The 22575-nt window shown below is 26.3% G+C and overlaps 4 protein-coding genes across 4 annotated transcripts; 3 read left to right on the forward strand and 1 right to left on the reverse strand.

Annotated features, from left to right (window-relative positions):
- Nucleotides 1–932: 932 nt before the first annotated feature.
- PY17X_0215300 (dynein light chain) lies at nt 933–1226 on the forward strand (the record flags this gene model as incomplete). Its single annotated transcript, XM_724148.1, has 1 exon — nt 933–1226. The coding sequence occupies one exon, from the start codon at nt 933–935 to the stop codon at nt 1224–1226; it is 294 nt and encodes a 97-aa protein (XP_729241.1).
- A 1616-nt stretch (nt 1227–2842) lies between these two features.
- Nucleotides 2843–18154, forward strand: PY17X_0215400 (cytoplasmic dynein 1; the record flags this gene model as incomplete). Its single annotated transcript, XM_724147.2, has 2 exons — nt 2843–17788; nt 17909–18154. 2 exons carry the CDS (start codon nt 2843–2845, stop codon nt 18152–18154), a joined length of 15192 nt encoding a protein of 5063 aa, XP_729240.2.
- A 377-nt stretch (nt 18155–18531) lies between these two features.
- On the reverse strand, nt 18532–19009 carry PY17X_0215500 (conserved protein, unknown function; the record flags this gene model as incomplete). Its single annotated transcript, XM_022957991.1, has 2 exons — nt 18532–18677; nt 18907–19009. 2 exons carry the CDS (start codon nt 19007–19009, stop codon nt 18532–18534), a joined length of 249 nt encoding a protein of 82 aa, XP_022811391.1.
- Nucleotides 19010–19644: 635 nt separating this feature from the next.
- Nucleotides 19645–22110, forward strand: PY17X_0215600 (uncharacterized protein; the record flags this gene model as incomplete). The annotated part of the gene is made up of 1 exon (XM_725869.2): nt 19645–22110. The coding sequence occupies one exon, from the start codon at nt 19645–19647 to the stop codon at nt 22108–22110; it is 2466 nt and encodes an 821-aa protein (XP_730962.2).
- Nucleotides 22111–22575: the final 465 nt, after the last annotated feature.

Raw genomic sequence — 22575 nt, forward strand, 5'->3', positions numbered from 1 at the left:
TTGAAGGTATTTTACAGAAAAATATGGAGAATTATTATATGTAAATATTTCATATCAAATATTTTTTTATAATATACAATGGGAATACTATAATTTAAAAAAAGTAAAACCGAATATTCATTAGCTAACCAATATCATCCAATAGTAAAATGTACATTTTTTTTGAACATAAAAAGCATGATTTTGTTTAACAATCATTATTCTATTAGATAAATTAAAGCATATATTTCTTAAATTATTCAAAGGAATATTGATAGCATATAATAATTTCTTTAGGAGTTAGGAATACGTTTGTGATTCTTCGCTATATAAGCATATGACAAATACATGCGTATTAGTATATATATTTCTTAAAAATCTGTTACAATATACTATATTATGATGCTGTCTATCATTTCATTGTATTAAAACAAAGTAAAACCTATGTATATGCCAATATTTTTTATGATTCAAATAAGAGAATATGGTTATTAGTAATCACTGAATAAACAAAATATTCACATTTTTTTAGTATAAATTGAAAATGTAGATTTTTACTATTATAAAAATTTTCACGCTATTTTTTATAATATATTTTGAATAAATTAAATTAGAATAAATAATATAATTCAATATGTGTTTTATGTTTGTGCACATTATTTTTAATCTTAAAGGTTTGTCTTATTGGAATTATATCATTTTTTAAGATAAAAAGAAATGCCCATATGCATAAGGAAATATTTTTCCATTAATATTTTTTAAATATGATTTTTTATTTTATAAAAATTTATTATATTTAGATATATTTATTTTTTTAGAGCATCCTCAAAAAATCGTAAATGTGAAAATGTGATAATAAATAATGATGTATGTATAAGAAATATATATAAAACATTTATGTATGATTGCACATTTATAGATATAAATACGTTTACTTCCCATATCGAGTAAATATGGAGGAACCAAAATGTGATATATTGTATGAGCATATGCATTATGAGAAGAAAACTAAATTAATAAACATAGCAAAAGAGATATATGATAACATAAATAATAACAAAATAAATTCATGGAGATGTGCAACAATAGCCTTAAGGGATAAAATTAAAGAGAGTATGGATTTTAATGAAAAAGGGTGGCATATTATTATTGGTCAAAAATTTGGATTTTTCTGTACTCATGAAATATACAATGCATTACATTTTAAGTTGGATCATATTGAGTTTTTGATTTTCAAGCATGGATAATTAGATATATATCAATAAAAATCGATATCTATATATATATATATGTTATTGGAAATTTATATTTTCAAATATATTCTATAAAAATTATGTGATATAGGATGCACATTTTTTTCATTAATTAATTCGTTTCATAAGACAATCTCTCTTTTTTTTTTAAATATATGAAAAATGATAAATAATTTCCTTTATATTTTTAGTGTCATACTATAAAATATTAAGTGTTACGCCTTTGTTTGCATTCTCATGTATTTAAAAGACAAAAATATTAAACTCATTAATTTAAATAAGTAAATAATAGTATAAAAATATTTTATTTTTTTTTTAAAACAATAGAAATGTTTATTTTTTAAAGGGAGTGATATAAATATCTGCAAGCCATTATAACGAAAATTAAGTGCTATAATTGAGATTATGTATAATTTTTTTGTATGATAGTACTATTAGTTCACTAAAACCACTAATCAGGAAAAGGGAAATAAATTTCGAAGGAAAAATATGGATCGGTTTCTTTATGAGTTAAGCTCTTATTTTTGCATAGTCCCATTTTAGAGTACAATTTCTGTAATTAAAGAAAAATAATTTCTACAATATACCTATAGATCTTAAAATATGATTTTTTTGTTTATTCCATTTTACATATTTTTATTTTTTGGCATAAATTTTTGCACACATTAAAAAAACGAATTAATAAGAATAGGAATAACAAACAACTCTTATTTTATTCAAGCTATGTTCATACACTTTGATATATATAAACTGCAAGTCATTTCCTTTGTTTTATCTGCATCTTACTATCCTTGTATGAATAGACCAATAACAAAGACATGTATGTCTATACAACTTAAAAAAAAAATATATAAATAAATAAACATAAATTTACATAATAAAGGAAAAACATGTTAATTAAATTATACAATTTTTTATTAAAAATTTTATATTCTCATAATTGTATGATAGCATTTATTATTTATTTTTGTGTGCATGAAAATTGTGTTTATTCTATGAAAAATGGAATTATTAAATTTTTACTGTTATAAGAAAAATATTTTATTCTTACATTAGGTATAAATTTTTTTCTATAGACATAAATAAAAAAGAGGAAAAATACTGTTTATTTTTCCATTTAGATTATAATTTAATATTTTAAAAAATTGTAAATATTTGGATATAGGTATATACGTGTATGTACAGATATTTACAGAATAATTGTCGTCTATTTTTTTTACATTTTGTATTAGGTTTATACATTAGAAATAGGCTTCATATTTCACATGCACATATACATATTTAATGTTAACAAATGTTAATTGATATATTGTTTAAAATTTTCATATTTAAATATGAGAATGGATATTGAAATAACATTATTATGGGTGTGTGTTTTGTATAGTTTATGAATGCTTTTTATTATTTCATATTATTTTCAGAAAAAATATCGGCTAATTTTACATGAATAAATATGCATTGATGTGCTTATATATGTATGTGTATGATACATAAATAATCATTATAGATATACTATATGCATATAATTGTCGATAAAAATATAAATAATAATACAATTTTTTAGCATTCTCAAGGATCTTCCGCTGTTGTAGCTTGGCTAGAACTAAATAATGGAAGTGGAAAAAACACACTTAATAAATTATTTTTTGGAAATATGCCCGACTGTTTTAGATTGTTCTAGAAAAGAGTTACAATCCGTATTAGCAAAAAGAGAAGAAGAAAAGATACGAAAATTTGTTGTGGATAAAAACGTAAATATAATTGTTATTGGGAAAGGGAAACAAGAAAAAATAGATGAAGGGAACGATAATATAAAAAAATTAGAAAATGAAAGAGATGAAGAAAGAAATATAAATTTTGATAAAGAATCAAGTTATTCATTATTTGTAGAATTAAATATAAATTATAAATGTGTAACAAAAAGTATTGCAATTGCTTTTATGAAAAGAAATAAAGACACGTTCTTAGTATTAAATGAAAAATTAAATAATGGAAATAAAATAAATTTGTCTAACGAATTACTTATGTTTGTATGCGGATTAAATGATTGTAATACTCCATTAGATTTGGTTTATTTATATTTGTCCCAGGGTTTTAATACAATATTTGATGCTGCTTCTTATGTAACTCATGGCAATGAACATGATGAAATTTCGCAAAAAAAAAATAAATATTCTAAAAAAAGAGATGTAGAAAATGGTAATGGATATGATAGTATAAGTGATAGTAGCATCAATGAAAATGGAGGAGCAAAATTGTCTTCTTCCTATGCAGGTTATGGGAATAGAAAATGTGGAACATACGATGGAGAGAATAATAAAATATCAAATTTACTTATGACTAATGTAAGTAAAAAGTTAAATGAATTATTAATTTCGATGAAGAATGCCCAAATTGATTTAAACATTCCAATAATAAATTTAAATGTTGATAAACGGATAAAAAAGTTAGTAGAAGAAAATCCTAACATTGACGATATTAAACAAGAGACAATAAAAAATTTATGTGAATCTCAAGATTTTTTAAATCAACTACAAAAAGATGTAACAAAATGGGTAGAAGAGATTCAAAAAATAACTAGACTTAATGGTGATTTTAAAAGCGGTAGTGCTTTAGCAGAAATAAATTTTTGGATAGGCTATGAAAATGCATTATTGGAACTTGAAAATAGATTAAAAAGTCCTGAAGTAATATTAACACTACAAATATTAAAAAATGCCAAAAGATATTTTGCAACTATATCTTTTGATAGTGATATTCAATTAAAGCAATCTAAAGAATATGTATTAAATGTTAATATATTAATGAAAGACTTTCCAATAGATGATTTATTAGGAGCTCAAACTGTTCAACAAACCATGCAAGCAATACGAAATATATTTAATCATTTAAAAAAATTAAAAAATACAACAAAATATCCATTATCGAAATCATATAATTTTGTTGAAGCATTGTCTAGAGATTTAGGAAATACTATGAAGAAAATACTTTCTAATCAATCATTGCTTAGCATGGATTATCAAATATTTGATGTTCTTATATCTGGGTGTATGGAAGTCTTCCAGTTATGGAATGAAGAGATAAGAGTATTTAAAGACATGGTTCGAGAATTAATTAAAAAAAGAAGTTTTAATGAAAGAGCTCCAGCTAAAATGGTATTTGAACATGTAATATTACAAGAACGTTTAGATGATATACGAAAATTTCGAAAACAACATCAAAAATTTAAAACTGTAATTACAAAAGTTTTTGGTAATGATAAAAATGTAGGTATAAATTTACACAAAGATATAAATGCAGCATATAATGTATTACTTTCTCTTGATGCATTAGATTTATCTAAAAGTGGAAATGATTTATGGGAAAAAACAAAGTTAAGCTATGAATCAAAAATGAATAAAGTTGAATCACAAATAACCTTTAAATTAAGGGACAAATTAGGAGGTGCTAAAACATCTAATGAAATGTTTAATGTATTTTCTAAATTTAATCCTTTATTTTTCCGACCTAAAATTAAAGGTGCTATTCAAGAATATCAAAATAGTTTAATACAAATAGTAGTAGAAGATATCAAAAAATTACAAATGATTTATATTAATGGTTATGTTAAAAGTTCTTCTGAAAAAGTATCAACTATACGTGATATTCCATTAGTAGCTGGGTCTATTATATGGTGTAAACAAATTGAAAAGAAATTAGAAGATTCATTTAAAAAAATTGAAAATGTTTTAGGTAGAGGATGGGAGCAACATGCAGAAGGAAAAAATTTAAAGCAAAATATAGACAATTTTAAAAATTTATTAAATCAAAATAAAACATTTGAAAAATGGCTTAAAAGTATTAAAAATGGAGATAAATTTGATATATACGAAAAAATAATAAAAATAAAAAAAATAGGAATAAATAACTATGAAATATTGGCAAATTATGACCAACAACTTTTTAATCTATTTAAAGAAGTACGTTATTTACAATCTATAAATTTAAGGGTACCTTATTCTATTAAAGTAAAAGCAGACGAAACAAAGTTGATATATCCATATGCATTAGGTTTAGAAAAAACACTAAGAGTATATATGAAGATTTGTTTATATCTTGAAAACGAAGGAAAGGACATACCGTTTAATGGCACTATTAGTATGTTAGTTGCTTCGGCGCATAATAGTGTACAGGAAAAAATAAAAGAAGGAATAAATTTACATTGGGATTCAGATATATTAGAAACATATGTTAGAAAATTGACGGAACATGTTAATATGCTTGAATCGATGGTCGATGAGGCAGTAAATAAAAATTCCTTTGTTCTAGATATTTTGGAAAAGATAAAAACATGCCAAATAAGTATTGATGGAGATAATGAAATTAAAAAGTATGTGGAATTAATACAGGAAAAGGCTGATGAACTCTATCTTCAGCATTACAAAAATGTGCATCTGTGGATCAACGAAATGAACAAAATCTTAGATGCCATTTTGGCGAACCGGCTGGAAGAAATAATAAAGAAATGGACTGAAGAATTTGTGGGATGGACAGAAGAATATAATATTCATGAAGACACTGGAAATTTTAGTGGAGACGAATTTGGAAAGGATAGAGGTCGAGAACAGAATCAAGAAGGAAAAAAACGTATTGTAGAGTGGAATATAAGGCGTCGAAATTCCACAAAAAACAGATTCATTCTTCGATCAAGTGTTCACGAATTCAAAATAAGCAAACATAAGATATTTTTATACCCACCTACGGATTCCATGAGACAAATTTGGTTTTCTAGACTTTCAGAAGCTATAAATTTGATTTGTGGAATTACTAGAATTAAAAATATATACCAAAAAAAAGATAAGTCTAGAGAAGTTATCGAGATAAAGAATAAAGATGGTGAAGTAATAAATAATGTTATGCTAGATAATACATATAAATATATAATATATTATGTAGACAAAAACGTATATGATAATGCAATAAAATGTATTAACGATAGTGTTGAAAAGGCAAAGGAATATGAATCGATGTGGTTTCAATATAAAACTTTATTAAAAGTTGAAATAGGAGATATAATAACTAATTTTGGAGAAGATATCGAAATATGGAAAACATTTATGAACGAAATTAAAGAAAGAGAAGATAAATTTGATATTTTAGATACAGAAAAAAAAAATTTTGGTCCAATAGTAATAGATTATAGAATACTTCAATCTAAGGTTAGCTCGAAATTTGAAATTTGGCAAAAGGAAATAGTTTCAGAATTCTCGAAAAAATTATTAGAAAAAATATTAATATTTAAAGAGGATGTTGAAAAGTGTTTACATGATTTACGAGAGCAATCTGAATTAAAATCTGAATCTGAAATAACAGCAATGCATATATTGTCTATGCGACCCAAAGATATTATTACAATAATGAACGACTATGATATGGATGTACTATCTAGAATATGCAGCAGTATACATGATTTTGTGGAAAAAATTAATGAAATTAATAAAAAGGAACAAGAATGGGATAGTAAATGTGATATATTAAAAAAAAGTGAATTAATGTTAGAAAAACAGAAATATTTTTTCCCTAAAAATTGGCTATTTATAGATAGTGTTATAGGTAAAGTAGAAACAGTTAAGCAGGTATTGGCATATCAAATAAATTTAGTAAAAGAATATTTTCCATATATACAAAGTCTAGTGATAGAATTTGATTCTAAAGTCCAAAATAATATAAAGGAATTATATGAGCAATGGAATAACAGCAAGCTAGCTGATGGGAATACAAATAGTGTAAAAGTGCTACAAATAATAAAAACATTTGAAAGTAAAATTAATATTATTAGTCAAGATTATCAAGTATCGGAAAAACTAAGAAAATTGATGAAAATATCGGTAGATGAAGAATCAGAAGGTAATTTTCATATTTCTCCGAAAATGCTAAAAGAAGAAATAACTTGCATAAAAACAATATGGGATGAACTAAAAGTAATTTATTCTAGTATATCTGATTTAAAAAAGATATTATGGATAAATGCGGATTTGAAAGATGTGAAAAATCTTCTAAATAATTTGTTAGGAAGTATAAAAAAAATACCAGCAAAATATAGACAATATGAAATATTTGATAAGGTAAAAGATGAAATTCAAGAATATTTAAAAACGTATGTAATATTGTCTGATTTAAAATCTGAATCATTGAAAGAAAGACATTGGAAATTAATTCTTCAAAAATTGGAATTAAAGATTCATTACAATAAATTGAGTCTCGGAAATTTATGGTCTAGTAATCTATGCCACCATGAAAATGTAATCAGAGAAATTTTAAACCAGTCACAAGGGGAAATGGTTTTAGATGAGTTTTTAAGAGGATTAAAGGATACGTGGACAGAATACGAATTAGAATTAGTACAATATCAAAATAGATGCAAATTAATAAAAGGATGGAATGATATATTATCTAACATTGATGATCATTTAAATGCTATACAATCTATGAAAATATCTTCTTACGTTAAAATATTTGAAGAAGAAACATTAAATTGGGATGACAAATTAAATAGATTACGTAACTTGTTAGAAGTTTGGATGAATGTTCAAAGAAAATGGGTTTATTTAGAAGGTGTATTAAAAAGTTCAACTGATATTAAACTTTTATTACCACAAGAATATAACAGATTTAAAATCATAGACGCTGATTTTATAAATATTATGAAAAAAACTTCAGAAAACCCTAAACTTTTAGAGCTATTTCAAATAAATGGATTTCAAAAACAATTAGATCGATTATCTGATTCGTTATCAAAAATTCAAAAAGCTTTAGGTGAGTATTTAGAAAAACAAAGAAACCAATTTCCGAGATTCTATTTTGTTGGAGATGAAGATTTGCTAGAAATGATTGGAAATTCGAAAGATGCAAAAATTATACAAAGAAATATTAATAAAATGTTTGCTGGAATCAGTTCATTTATTTTGAAAGAGAATACTAGTGATTCGATATTAGGAATGTGTTCACGAGAAGGGGAAGAAGTTTTTTTTAAAGAACCTATACATATAAGTACTTATAAAACGTTAAAGGAATGGCTAATTGTGCTAGAAACGCGTATGAAAGCAACATTGGAGAACTATTTAGATTTGGCAGCTATTGAGTTTATGCAGATGGATATATTACAATGCACAAAAGATTCAACGAACAGACAGATCATAGATTGGTGTTGCAAATACCCTAACCAGATAATTCTTCTTTGTTTGCAAATAATGTGGACATATAATATTGAACATGATATGGAATTATCTATGGAAAAGTTAGAGATGGCTTCTCAAACTATCGGTGAAAAAAGTGTTGCTTCTGATAAATGTTTAAATTCTCAATGTAATAACTTTCTTACTAGTGAAGGGGTGTGCAGAAGTCTACTTAAATATCTCTCCGAAATTGTAGTAAAACAAACGAATAATACAACTAGACAAAAGATTGTCCAAATGATAACAGAATTAGTTCACCAAAGAGATGTTATTAGAGTCCTTATAGAGAAAGATATAAAAAATGTGAACGATTTTACTTGGCTACAATATATGCGATTTTATTGGGATAAAGATAAAAGGAATAAAAATGTGAATTTGATTATAAAAATGGCAGATGCATCATTTGAATATGGATATGAATATTTAGGAATGTGCGAAAAATTAGTTCAGACAAAATTAACAGATGCATGCTTTTTAACATTAACCCAAGCATTAAAAATGAAATTAGGAGGTAACCCATTTGGACCTGCTGGTACTGGAAAAACAGAAAGTGTGAAAGCGTTAGGGGCACAATTAGGACGATATGTATTAGTGTTTAATTGCGATGAGTCATTTGATTTTACTGCAATGGGAAGAATATTCGTTGGGTTATGTCAAGTAGGGGCATGGGGATGTTTTGATGAATTCAATAGATTAGAAGAAAGAATATTATCAGCTGTATCAGAACAAATATTAACAATACAAACAAGCTTATCACAAAGGAAAAAAGAAGTTGAAATTTTAAATAAAAAGGTTGAATTAAATAAAAATGTTGGTATATTTGTTACTATGAATCCTGGATATGCTGGTAGATCAAATTTACCTGATAATTTAAAGCAGTTATTTAGAAGCTTTGCTATGATAGAACCTAACAAAGAATTAATAGTACAAGTTACGTTATTTTCTCAAGGATTTATTAGTGCTGAATATTTATCTAATAAAATTGTTTCTCTCTTTGATCTGTGTTCAGAGCAATTATCGAAGCAACCACATTATGACTTTGGTTTGAGATCTTTGAAGAATGTACTTAATTCTGCTGGTAATTTGAAGCGACTTGCTTTGCAAGAAAAATGGCAAGGAGATATTCTGAAGAAGGAAGATAGTGCGGTCGACGGTGATAATGATATTAGTGTGCCTGGTAAAAGCTCTGATGAAATGGAGAAGGTAAAGAAAACGGTTGAGATGGAACAAACATTGTTACTAAAATCTGTATGTGATACAGTATATCCAAAACTCGTTTCAAGTGACATAGTGTTAATAAAAAGCTTGTTGAGTGGAATATTTCCAAACGCAAACATATCATTATTTGAGGATAAAGATTTAATAAATGAAATAAAAAGAATTTGTAAATTAAAATATTATATACCTGAAGAAAAATGGATAACTAAAATATGCCAAATAAATCAAATAATGAAATTGCAACACGGTATTATGTTAGTTGGTGGAGTAGGTACCGGTAAAAGTAGTGCCTGGAAAATACTTTTAGATGCATTAGAAGCAATAGATAATATAAAAGGTATGAGTTATATAATAGATGCTAAATCATTAGATAAAGAAGAAATATATGGAAAATTAGACAATATTAATTTAGAATGGACTGATGGTGTATTTACATGTATATTAAGAAAAATAATATATAACTATACCCAAACAAATAATAATATAACAAAACGACATTGGATTATATTTGATGGGGATGTAGATCCTGAATGGGCTGAAAATTTAAACAGTGTTTTAGATGATAATAAATTATTAACATTACCTAATGGGGAGCGTTTACCTATACCTGAAAGTGTTAAGATTTTGTTTGAAGTAGATACATTAAAGCATGCTACTTTAGCTACTGTTAGTAGATGTGGTATGATATGGTTTTCCAGAGATATTTTACCACCTATTGCTTTGTTTAAACATAGGTTGAACAAATTAAAGTATGGTAATAGTGATTATCCTAGGAAAATAGATATACTAAAATCACTGTTCGTATCTAGTAGTAATAATGAAACAACTGAAGGTGCAATAATGAATGGTGACGGAGATAAGAAAGGATTTAGCGATTTTGTTACAGCAGTAGCCAATTCAAATGATTATGAAAATAAAGGAATAAGTAATGCTAACACTGGCTCTATTCCTTCTACAAATAATATGGTCCCACATAATTCAATAGTTATAAACGAGAATATAATGGAGAATATAATGCGAAGAAATTCGCAAGTTTTTTACGATAAAAGTGAAGAAAATATAGATGTATGCAAACTACAAACAATAGAATATAGATCTATAGAACTCATTAGTGAATATTTTGAAGAAAATGGATTTGTGCAACAATGCTTAGTTGGTGCTGCAAATTTTGAGCATGTGATGGATTATGAATATATAAGAGTAATTGAAAGTACTTGTTTGTTAATACAAAAAGGGATAGACAATTTAGTTGCGAAATATGGTAAATTTAATAATTCTGTATCGGATAGTGATATAGAAAAATATATGTCAAAATGGCTAGTAGTTAGTTTAATATGGGGTATTGGGGGATCATTGAATCTAGAATCTAGAGAAAAATTTTCTAAATATGTGGAATCAATTTGTTCAGTTGCATTGTTACCCTCTGATTTGTCGAAAAGAGGAGAAGATTCATACAATATTGATTATGATGTTTCTTCTGTATCACCATCTCGGTTGGTTAATTCATCAAATTTGTCGAATGCAAATAGAACAGTGTTAGATTATGAACCCAGTGTCGATGATGGAGAATGGCACAATTGGAAGGAACGTGTTGAAATAACAGATGTAGATAGAACTGAAATATCAGATGCAACACTTATCATTGAAACTATGGACACAATAAGGCATGCAACAATTTTAGAAGGATGGCTAAATTTAAAGAAACCATTTATTTTATGTGGGCCACCAGGTTCTGGAAAAACAATGACCTTGACATCTGTTTTGAAAAAATCAACAGAATTTGATATTGCTGCATTAAATTTTTCATCTGGATCATTACCAAATTTATTACTACAAACATTTGACCATTATTGTGAATATGTTAAAACAACCAGCGAATTAGTTTTAAGACCAATACAGCCAGGAAAATGGTTAATAATATTTGCTGACGAAATAAATTTACCTACCCCAGACAAATATGATACCCAAAGAATTATTATGTTCATGAGGCAAATATATGAATCCCAAGGTTTTTGGAAATACGATTCTAACAATAATCAATGGAATTGGGTAAAAATAGAGCGTATAACATTTGCAGGGGCTTGTAATCCCCCAACAGATGCGGGTCGAAACCCATTAAGTAATAGATTTTTAAGGCATACATCAATATTATATGTTGATTTTCCTGGTTATGAGTCATTAAAGCAGATATATGGTACATTTAATAGGGCTATACTTCGCAAGTTTCCTGAAAGTTTGCATATGGCAGATAACTTAACTTTAGCAATGGTAGATTTTTATGCAAAATTTTCAGAAACATTTACTGTTGATATGGAACCTCATTATATTTACAGCCCTAGAGAATTGACAAGATGGAAATTAAGTATATATAATACATTGGAAAATTTCGAAAAAATAGAAAATAGAGAATTAGTTAGATTATGCATATATGAGGGTTTGCGAATATTTCAAGATAGATTAATTTATAAAAAAGAAAAGAAAGAAACTGATAAAATAATAAATGATATATTTAAGTATAGTTTCCCTGATGTGAAAGATGAAGATTTGGAAAGACCCATAATATTTAGCTCATGCATAGAAAATAAGTATATAGAAATAAATAAAAATATATTAAAAGAGTTAATATTAGCTAAATTAAAAATATTTGGAGAAGAAGAAGTAAATGTCCAATTGGTTTTATTTGATGAAGTATTGGATCATATCACTAGAATTGATCGAGTGCTAAAATTGCCATTTGGGCATCTATTATTAGTTGGTGCATCTGGAGTGGGAAAAACAATTTTGTCAAGATTTGTTTCATGGATGAATGGATTATCTGTTTTTCAAATAAGGACAGGTAGAAATTATTCAACTGAATTATTTGAAGTAGATTTACGAAATGTTATGAAAAGAGCAGGAATAAAGGAAGAAAAAATAACATTCATATTTGATGAATCAAATGTATTGGGGCCCGCCTTTTTAGAACGAATGAATGCGTTGCTAGCTAGTGGAGAGGTTCCAGGATTGTTTGAAGGAGACAATTATAAAGCATTAATAAACGAATGTAAGGGTCAATATGGAACTAATGCTGGTTTAGATGAATCAGATATATTTAAAAAGTTTACTAAGCAAGTTCAGAAAAATTTACATATAGTTTTTACTATGAATCCAGCAAATCCTGATTTTGCAAATCGGCAATCAACATCCCCAGCACTATTTAACAGATGTGTTATAGATTGGTTTGGAGATTGGTCTTATAAGGCATTATTGCAAGTCGCGAGTGAATTTATTTTTAGTTTGAATCTTCCAGACAACAATTTTTACATGGATAATATAAACAGCGAATCTATTGAAGGGAAAAGCAAACTGGATTTCAAAGACAAGAAGTATTACTTCTTATCAAAAGCGATTGTAGAAATCCATAATTCAGTGGTACATATTAATCAGGTTTTAATGAAGAAGGGGAGTAAATATAATTATATGACGCCTAGAGATTTCCTTGATTTTATAAAACACTTTTTAAAAATAATAGATGAAAAAAGAGAAGAAATATCTGCACAAAAGAAGCACTTAAACGCAGGTTTAAAAAAATTAAAAGATACAGAAGTGCAGGTAGCCGAATTAAGAAATTCATTAGCAAATAAAAAAAAAACACTTGCTGAAAAGGACATTGAAGCCGAAGAAAAAATGAAACTGATGATTGAGCAGCAAGCGGAAACAGAAGATAAGAAAAAGAAAGCAGAAATATTAGCCAAGAAATTAGATGAACAATTTATTATAATAGAACAAAGAAAAGAAATTATAAGAAAAGAATTGAGTGAAGTTGAACCTAAATTTAGAGAAGCAGAAGATGCAGTAAAAAATATACCGAAGAAAATTTTTGATGAATTAAGGGCTATGGCAAATCCACCAATATTAGTTCGAAATGCTATAGAAGCTGTTGCTATATTAATTATGAATGAAGGCGATAAAAACGTTACATGGGAAGATGCTAGGAAAATAATGAAAGGACAAGATTTTATAAATAAAGTTTTATACCTAGACAAAAAAACAGTAAAAGCTCAAACGAGTGCACAAATAAAAAAAAAAATTAGTAATGCAGATTGGGATGTTGATAGAATAAATAAAGCATCTCGAGCTGCGGGACCATTAGCAAAATGGGTAGAATCTGTGATAACATTTCTTACAATATTAGAAACAATACAGCCATTAGAAAATGAGATAGAAAAATTGCAAGAAGAAACACGAATAGCAGAAAATCAATATAATGAACAAAAAGAAATAATTTCTGCATTAGAAAAAATACTAGTTCAGTATAAAAATGACTATGCGCAATTAATTAGTCAGGTCCAAAGTATTAAGCAAGAAATGGAAATCGTTGAAAAAAAAATTGTAAGATCTATAAATTTAATAGAAAATTTAAAATCAGAAAAGGAAAGATGGTCAGAAACATTTATAAGTTTGGAAGAAGCTTCCGAGACATTTATTGGAAACTGTCTTATATCTGCTGCTTTTTGCGCATATATTGGTTTTTTTGAGCATTATGAAAGACAAAAATTAAAAAAACGTTGGGGTGAAATTATTAAAATCCATCATATAAAATATCGATATGATTTGTCTTTTATTGAATTTTTATCTAAACCTTCAGAAAGACTACAATGGATAGCAAATAAATTGCCAAGTGATGACTTGTCCATTGAAAATGCAATAATAATAAGTAACTATATTAGATATCCATTAATTATTGATCCATCTGGTCAAGCATCTACATTTTTACTTAACCAATATGCTGATAAAAAAATAGTAAAAACATCTTTTTCAGATAAAAACTTTTTAAAAAATTTAGAAAGTGCAATACGATTCGGGTCTACCATATTACTTTATGATGTCGAAAAAATAGATGCAATATTAAATTCTGTTTTGAATCAAGAAACACATAAACAAGGAGGAAGATTATTAATAGTTATAGGTGATTCCGAAATAGATTTCTCTCCCAATTTTAATTTATTCTTAACTTCTAGAGATGCTAATTTGCAATTTACGCCAGATATTTGTAGTCGTGTAACCTTTTGTAATTTTACCTTAACCCCTTCTTCTCTTCAAAATCAATGCTTAAATATGATACTAAAAAATGAAAGACCAGATATTGATAAAAAAAGACGTGATATATTAAAATTACAAGGTGAATATAAAGTTAAAATAAGAGAATTAGAAGAATCCTTATTATTAGAACTATCTAGTCTCGAAGGAAATATTTTAGATGATGATAATGTTATAACGACAATGGAAAAGTTAAAAATACAAGCTTCTGAAGCATCTAAAGAAGTAAATATAGCAGAAGGAGTTATGATTGAAATAGAAAATGTTAGTAATATGTATCTATTTTTGGCAGAAGGTTGTTCAAAAATATTTTTTATTTTACAATATTTATGTAATATTAACTTTTTATATCAATATGATTTGAACTTTTTTTTTAATATAATGAAAGATATGTTACTTGATCAAGAATATTTATCCAAAATTAAAAAAAATGATTATGGAGAAAGGATAAAATGTTTAGAATATTTATTATTTAATTTGACTTACAATCGTGTTGCTAGAGGATTGTTGCAAGAAGATCGATACGTGTTTGCACTTCATTTATGCTATGTAAAAAGTATAATAAATCCTAAATCATGTTACATGGACAAAGTATATTTACACCTCCTTTTGAAGGATAGTTATGTGTATGAAGAAGCAACTACGATAATGGGAATTTCACAAACAGAAGAAGCGGTAAATTATCAAAAGACTTCAAATGAAATTGGGCGTGAGGTTTTACCAGAATATAATGACGAACAAATAAGAAACTTAAACAATTTAATAAAACATAAGTTGTTTTATTACCTTAAAGATTTGATAGAAAATAACAAAGAAGGGTGGACAAGTTTATTACATAGTGATGAACCTGAATGTGTAGTATCATCGCTTATAATGCAAAATAAAAATATAAAAAGAAAAAATAGCAGTGTAACACATCTTAATTCAGTTGAAGAATCTGAGGGTGTTATAGAAGGGGAAGGAATAAATCAAGAAAACCCCATTTCACAATGTTTAAAAGAGGCACTAATTATAAAGGCTGTGAGAGCGGACAAGTTAGATAGATGTTTTAACAAGCTGATAAATATAATTTTAGGAAAGGAATTTTTGTGGCTACCTGAATTATCTACAAATGAGTTTGAAAAATATGTAAAGGAGAATGCTTGGGGAAATATACCTATAGTTTTGATAAGCTCTCCTGGGTTTGATCCAAGTAACAAAGTACATCAATTAAGTGAACATTGTAAAGTTTCATTATCTTCTATTGCAATGGGATCCGAAGAAGGGTATATATCAGCTGAAAAAGTAATAGCCTCAGCTCAAAAATATGGTGGATGGGTTCTATTAAAAAATATTCATTTATCACATAAATGGCTATATCAATTAGAAAAAAATATACATAGAGCTACTAGCAATGCTGATTTCCGTCTATTTTTAACTATGGAAATAAATCCCAAAATTCCTCCTAATTTATTACGTATGTCATTAACATTTATGTTTGAACCTCCTGTAGGTATTAAATCTTCAATTTTAAGAACATTTTCTTTATTTTTAGAAAACAAATGTATAAATGATCCAAAAATAGCACGTTTGAGGTTATACTTTATTGTTTCTGTATTACATGCAATAATATTAGAAAGAAGAAGATATACACCTATTGGGTGGACAAAAAAATACGAATTTAGTGACGCTGATTTAACATGCGCTTTATCTGTAATAGATAATTGGGTTGATAAATCAGCTGTAAAAATAGGAAACAATATAAGTGAACATATTGATCCTAGCAATATCCCATGGGATGCAATAAAAAAAATATTAAATGAAGCAGTATATGGTGGTAGATTAGATAATATTGTGGATTCTAAAATTTTGGATACTTTTATTGAGCATCTAATGCACTCGAATTCTTTTGAAACGGATTTTAATTTAAACATATCTAATAGTTTATCTAGTAAAGATTTTTTAAAATCCCCTGATTTGTTTAGAAATATACAAGATTATATTAAATGGACAAATAATATGATTAACACAGACATTCCTGCATGGTTAGGATTCGGGCAACATGCTGAGGGTTTATTAACTACTAGAACAAATTTTAGTATCATAAATAAATGGAATATTTTATATAGTAAAAGCTGTTCTGATATGCAAGAGTTGTTGCCTTATAGTCAAGATGAAATTAAGTTGGAAGATCAAGTTGACGAGATGGATGAAAAAGAAAATACAGACACTCCAGAATATAATACTAAGGTCCGTAATATACGTACAAAAGAACAAAATGAAAACATTGTTTTTATTGATAAAATTTTAGAAAGTTTACCTGAATATATTCCTGATTTAGAAAAAAGTGATGAAAATGTAGGGAATGCTGTTTTCCGATGCTTTGAAAGGGAAAATCAATTATTTAATAATTTATTAAAAGATATAAAAACAAATTTAATACAATTAAAAAATGTTTTAGAAGAAAAAATAAAATATACAAATAAATTAAGAGCATTAGCTAAGGATATAAATTCATTGAATGTTCCATCTGGCTGGTTACTTCAAACAAATACAAGTATAAACATGAACTTGACCATTTGGCTAAGAGATATTATTAAACGTTTATATCAAATTATTGTCATAACAGTTGAACTTAATAAAAGTTCCGAAGAAGAAGAAAGGGGTACTGCAAAAAGCAATAGTGAAAAATATGGTGAAAATAACTATCCACACGGAATGAGAAAACAAACCACACTAAGTCGAGGAAGCGCTAAAAAAACAAAAGAAGATGATGATGCAAATATAGATAAATTTGTAAAAAGAAATAACAATGTTATATTATCTCATTTTAGTGCTAATAAAAAACTATCCATTAATTTTATATGGCTAGGTGGCATATTTTATCCACGTGCTTTTATTACTGCAACTAGACAAATGTGTGCGCACAAATATAAAAAATCACTAAATGATCTAGAACTATCTATAACAGTTGACGAAAAGAATGAAGAAAAGTTAATGGAGGCTTTCCATTTTACTATTATTTGTTTGTCCATAGAAGGGGCTCAGTGGAGCGACAAAGATAGGGTAAGAAGCTTTTGCATTCACAAAAAAAAATAAATTTGCATATATATGTAGGAGATGGCTAAATATGTTTTATATCTGTTTATATTTATATTTTTTACCGTTTTTTCGACATTTATACAGTGCCTAATATTATGTGATGAACTGTCGATTGACCTACCCCCAGTAACATTAACTTGGGAGACGAAAGATAACGTGAACAAAAGAATTAACGAAAGGCCAAATTATTATTATATGGATTTACCAATTTATTTGGATAAGTCAAGAAACTCTCTTATTGGATTTTGGAAATTTCCAGTTTCAAAAGAAGTTTCTGAGCAACATTGGTATCAAAGAGGTGTAGGAATATTTTTATCAAAAACATATTAAAATATTGCATATTAAAATTTTTATTTTTTATATATTTGGGAAAATACAAAAAAAATTAAATTATAAGTTAATATTTATGCGTATTGTATTTGCATGTGATAACATGCACGAATTAAGAAATTTATTGACAACCATTAAAATAGCTAATACATAATGATAATTTTACAAACATGTAATAAAATTTAAATAAAAATGAAAAATATTTTTTGAATATGGAATTTTAAAGTACATTTATAAAAATACTTATAATATGTATATGTGTGTGTATATATTCTCTCAAACTTTATGATTAACTTAGAATTACTATTTAACTTTTAAAGTAATAATTTCCTTTTTCATCGGAATAAATAATATAATTTAATATCGATAAAGTGTAATCATTTTTTTTGATAATACGGTTTGTTCCAGTTCTGTATTTCATCTTCTGTAAACATGTCTGGTTCCTTTTTTTTAAAAAAGAAATTATTTCTTTTTGGATTGTTGTATTCGCTAATAAGTATCCAAAAGAATCCCAGAGCAAATCCTTTGAAAAGTGAAAGAAGAGTAAAAAATATTTGTGTATAAATATATAGAGAGAAATATTTTTGCATATTTCAAAAGAATATATTGGCAATAAGGGTATTCATAGGTATTTTATACATTTGCTTATGTAATGAGAATCACATTCATGGCAATTTGAATAAAAATTATAATTCGAATAAACAAAAATTTGATAAAAACAAATGAACGAATAGGTAAGAATTTATTAATACCGGAAAACCATACGCTAATTTTGAACGCCGGACTCCCCCGAAGCAATGCAGTTCGTTTAAAGTTTTTTATCTCTTTTTCAAATTTCTCTCTTAAATTATTCATGAGTAAATGGTAGATTAAGGATTTTGTTTTATAAAATTAAAATATATAAAAGAGTATTTTCTAAGGAAATATGTATAACTTCATGCGTACATATATATATATATATATATATTATATATGCGATGTGATAGAACAGATTATAAAAAGAAAAAATATCAAAGATAACACATATATTTTCCCAAATATATATAGTTAATTAAGTAGAGTTTAATTCAATTATGTTAAAAAATATTTTTTTAATTCATATATAGAGATGTTTGTTAATCCACTTATTTATTATATTAGTGCGTGAATATGTGAAATGAATTGGTAATAATATGCAGAAGAAAAAAAAAATTTTAAGGAAAATTTTCAATAAGTGAATAGAGAAATTTTATGAAATATGACAGATAATATATAATAACGTAAATTGATTTCTCTTTCTTTAACTTCTTTTTTTGTAGTAGACTAAAATATTATTCTGACGAAATGGAGATTATCAAGCTTTGTTATTAAAATTTATATTCCCACATATAATACATGTATAATTATCAGTATGCATGGGCAAATTTCTTTATAGCTTTCTTTTTAAAAGATATTTTCAAGACTGCTAAAGATAGTTACGAAGTTGTTCTGAAGTGAAATATTATAAAATAATGTTTTTTAAGAACAATGAAGTTAAATTATGTTTATCAAATAGAATAAACGAATTTTCGGGATGTTATAGGAAAATACTGTTTTCGATTTTATTGCGACATGGTTCTTCTTATTTATTGGAGGAAAATGTTGGGATCAATAATTTTATGAGTGATTTACTCGAAATAAATAAAAACAAGTGCAATCTCAATTTAACTATACAAAAGAAGGAACATAATTTTATACCCAAAGAAGAGTTACGATGCATTTTTAAATACAAATGTGAAGATTTTCATGTATACGAAATTGATAAAAATAAAAAAATTTTAGATATAGAATATATCAAAAAATTTTGTTATGAAGAAAATGAAGTGAAGTATTCCAATGGTTTATTTGAGCCCAAAATAGGAGATGCCTCTAACAAGTTTGTGGGTGTAAATAAATATAACTTGAAGGAAGAACCCCATGAAAATACAGTAGAACAAATAAGTGTACAAAATGAGGATAAAAACAATGCCGAAAATTTGGAAACCGAAGAATGGGTTAATTTTGTACTATATAAAGTTAATAAAGACACGCAAGAAGCAATAAGAGAAATAAGTAAAATGTCCGATATCGAAATTAAGGATTTTCATTATTCTGGATTTAAAGATAAAAGAAGTGTATCTACTCAAATAATATCAACAAATGTGCGTAATTTAAAAAAGATTCTTGATATTAAAAATTATTATTTTAATAAAAAGATAAAAAATTTACTAATTTGTAAAATTGAAAAGTGTAAAAAAAAAATAGAATTGGGTGAACATAACGGTAATCGTTTTATAGTGGTACTAAGAAATATACAAAATTATGAAGACTATTTAAAGAATCGATTAAATAATATTAAAAAAAAAGGATTTATTAATTATTTTGGTATGCAAAGATTTGGAGTATATAGTAATACTTTCAATAAAGGGAAAGCTTTAATATCTCGAAATTATAAAGATTATATAAGGCATGTACTTGATCCATGTATTTTTGAGAAAAAACTTTTTTACGGGAATGTAGTAAAGGATAATATAACGATATTTTTGAAAAATGCTTGCGATATATATCATAAAAAGGGTGCTATTTTTGCTTATAAGTATTTCACATCCAAGGCGAGAAAGTTATTTGATGGAGGTCTTGTTAGTGATAATTGTGTAGCTGATTACGATAACAAATTGAATATAAGGAATAAATCTATGAAAAAATCTCTTTATTCCTTCATGACGAACTCTGAATATGAGGCATTTATGCTTTTAAGAAATTTATACATATATGAAAATAATAAAAAACAAAAACAAAGGAAGAAAAAAATTACCGAAAACAGAGAAAAATATTCTCAAAATGAAGAGGAAAATAAAATGGATAAACATAAACTGGAAGAAGAACATAATTTTTATGAAAATGAACGAGCATGCGTTAAAGGTATCAGCATGGAAACACGAAGATTCCATATGCATTCATATAGTGCAAAAATATTTAATATGCTAACCTCATATAGATTACAAAATTTTGGTTTAAATTTGGGCTATGGTGATTATTTTTATAGTAAAGAAATATGTTCGGAAAAAAATGAAGTAAAGAATCAACATAATTATATCAGTGTTATATATAATCCTAACAATGCAAAAGATGCTAATATATATAATGTTGTGTTGCCAGTTTTAGGATGTATGCCCAATAGATTATCTTATTTAACTGTTTTTAAAAAACTATACAGAGAATATGTTGGGAAAAATGTGAGATTATCATTTTTAGAAATATTACTCTATTTAATGTATACTTTATATACTGATAATTTATTTAACGATCAGAGGGATATAGTTATTGACAAATATTTTAGTTATATAATACGAGATTATCGAATCGGGGATAGCGCTGTTCATGATGCTGTTAAATTGTGGGGCGAAGGTATTTTAAGAAATTCGATATCAATAAAAGAAACCCTTTATATAATAAAAAAATTTAATTCCTACATAAATTCTTTTGAATATGAATACGGAATGACATGTGTATTTAGAAATATACTTGTGTTACCAAAAAATTTGTATTTTTGTTTTTGTGAATATAATGAGCCTAAAGTTAAGTTTATTTCCGATTTGTACAAAATTAATTCAGGAAAACATAGCATATCGAGTAAATATTTGGAAAATAAAAACATAGATATTTATGACAACGAAAAAGGAGAAACTTATTTAAACAGTGAAAAAAACATAGACTACTTTGATTATAAGAAAGGAAATTATATTGAGGAAATAAATAATCGAATACAAAAAGAAAAAGTTATAATTTACAATCACAATGCTTTAGTACTAAGTTTTAATTTGAGTTCATCCTCATATGCTACAATGTTGATAAGAGAATTGTATGGAAAAAGAAATGAACTTTTAGTGCATAATTTGATTAAAAATTGTCAGTATTATGACAATATGGTAAATCAATTAAAGGAATCATTACAATGAAGAGATATTGATAGGACTATTAGTGTTATTCGGATTACTATTCTTTAATTTGGGCATTTTTAATTTTTTGACCCCCAAACGGGAATATTATATATTCGAAATAATTTTACAGAAAATATGCATAAAGAGATAAGTGATAAAATTCACGAAGTCTGTTATATGCATATACATAGATGCAAACATACGTATATAAATGAACATTATATTGAATACTATTTTGAAAAAAAACTGAGAAAACAACTTAAAATTTATTATTTTTGTTGTTATTACTATTATTTATTTTTAAAAGTTCTATAATGTGAAAATATGTGAAGAAAGTGACACGAAATATGTAGATAGGCACTTCTCCATACTATAATAATAAGCATGTATGCGATAAAAAAAAAAGTGACACTAAAAAATTGTGAATGTGGGATATCCTTTGCCAACTTTGGCACATATATGAATATAGTATTAAAAATAATA

Source organism: Plasmodium yoelii (genome assembly GCF_900002385.2).
Source record: "Plasmodium yoelii strain 17X genome assembly, chromosome: 2".
In the NCBI taxonomy this organism is placed as follows: Eukaryota; Apicomplexa; class Aconoidasida; order Haemosporida; family Plasmodiidae; genus Plasmodium; species Plasmodium yoelii.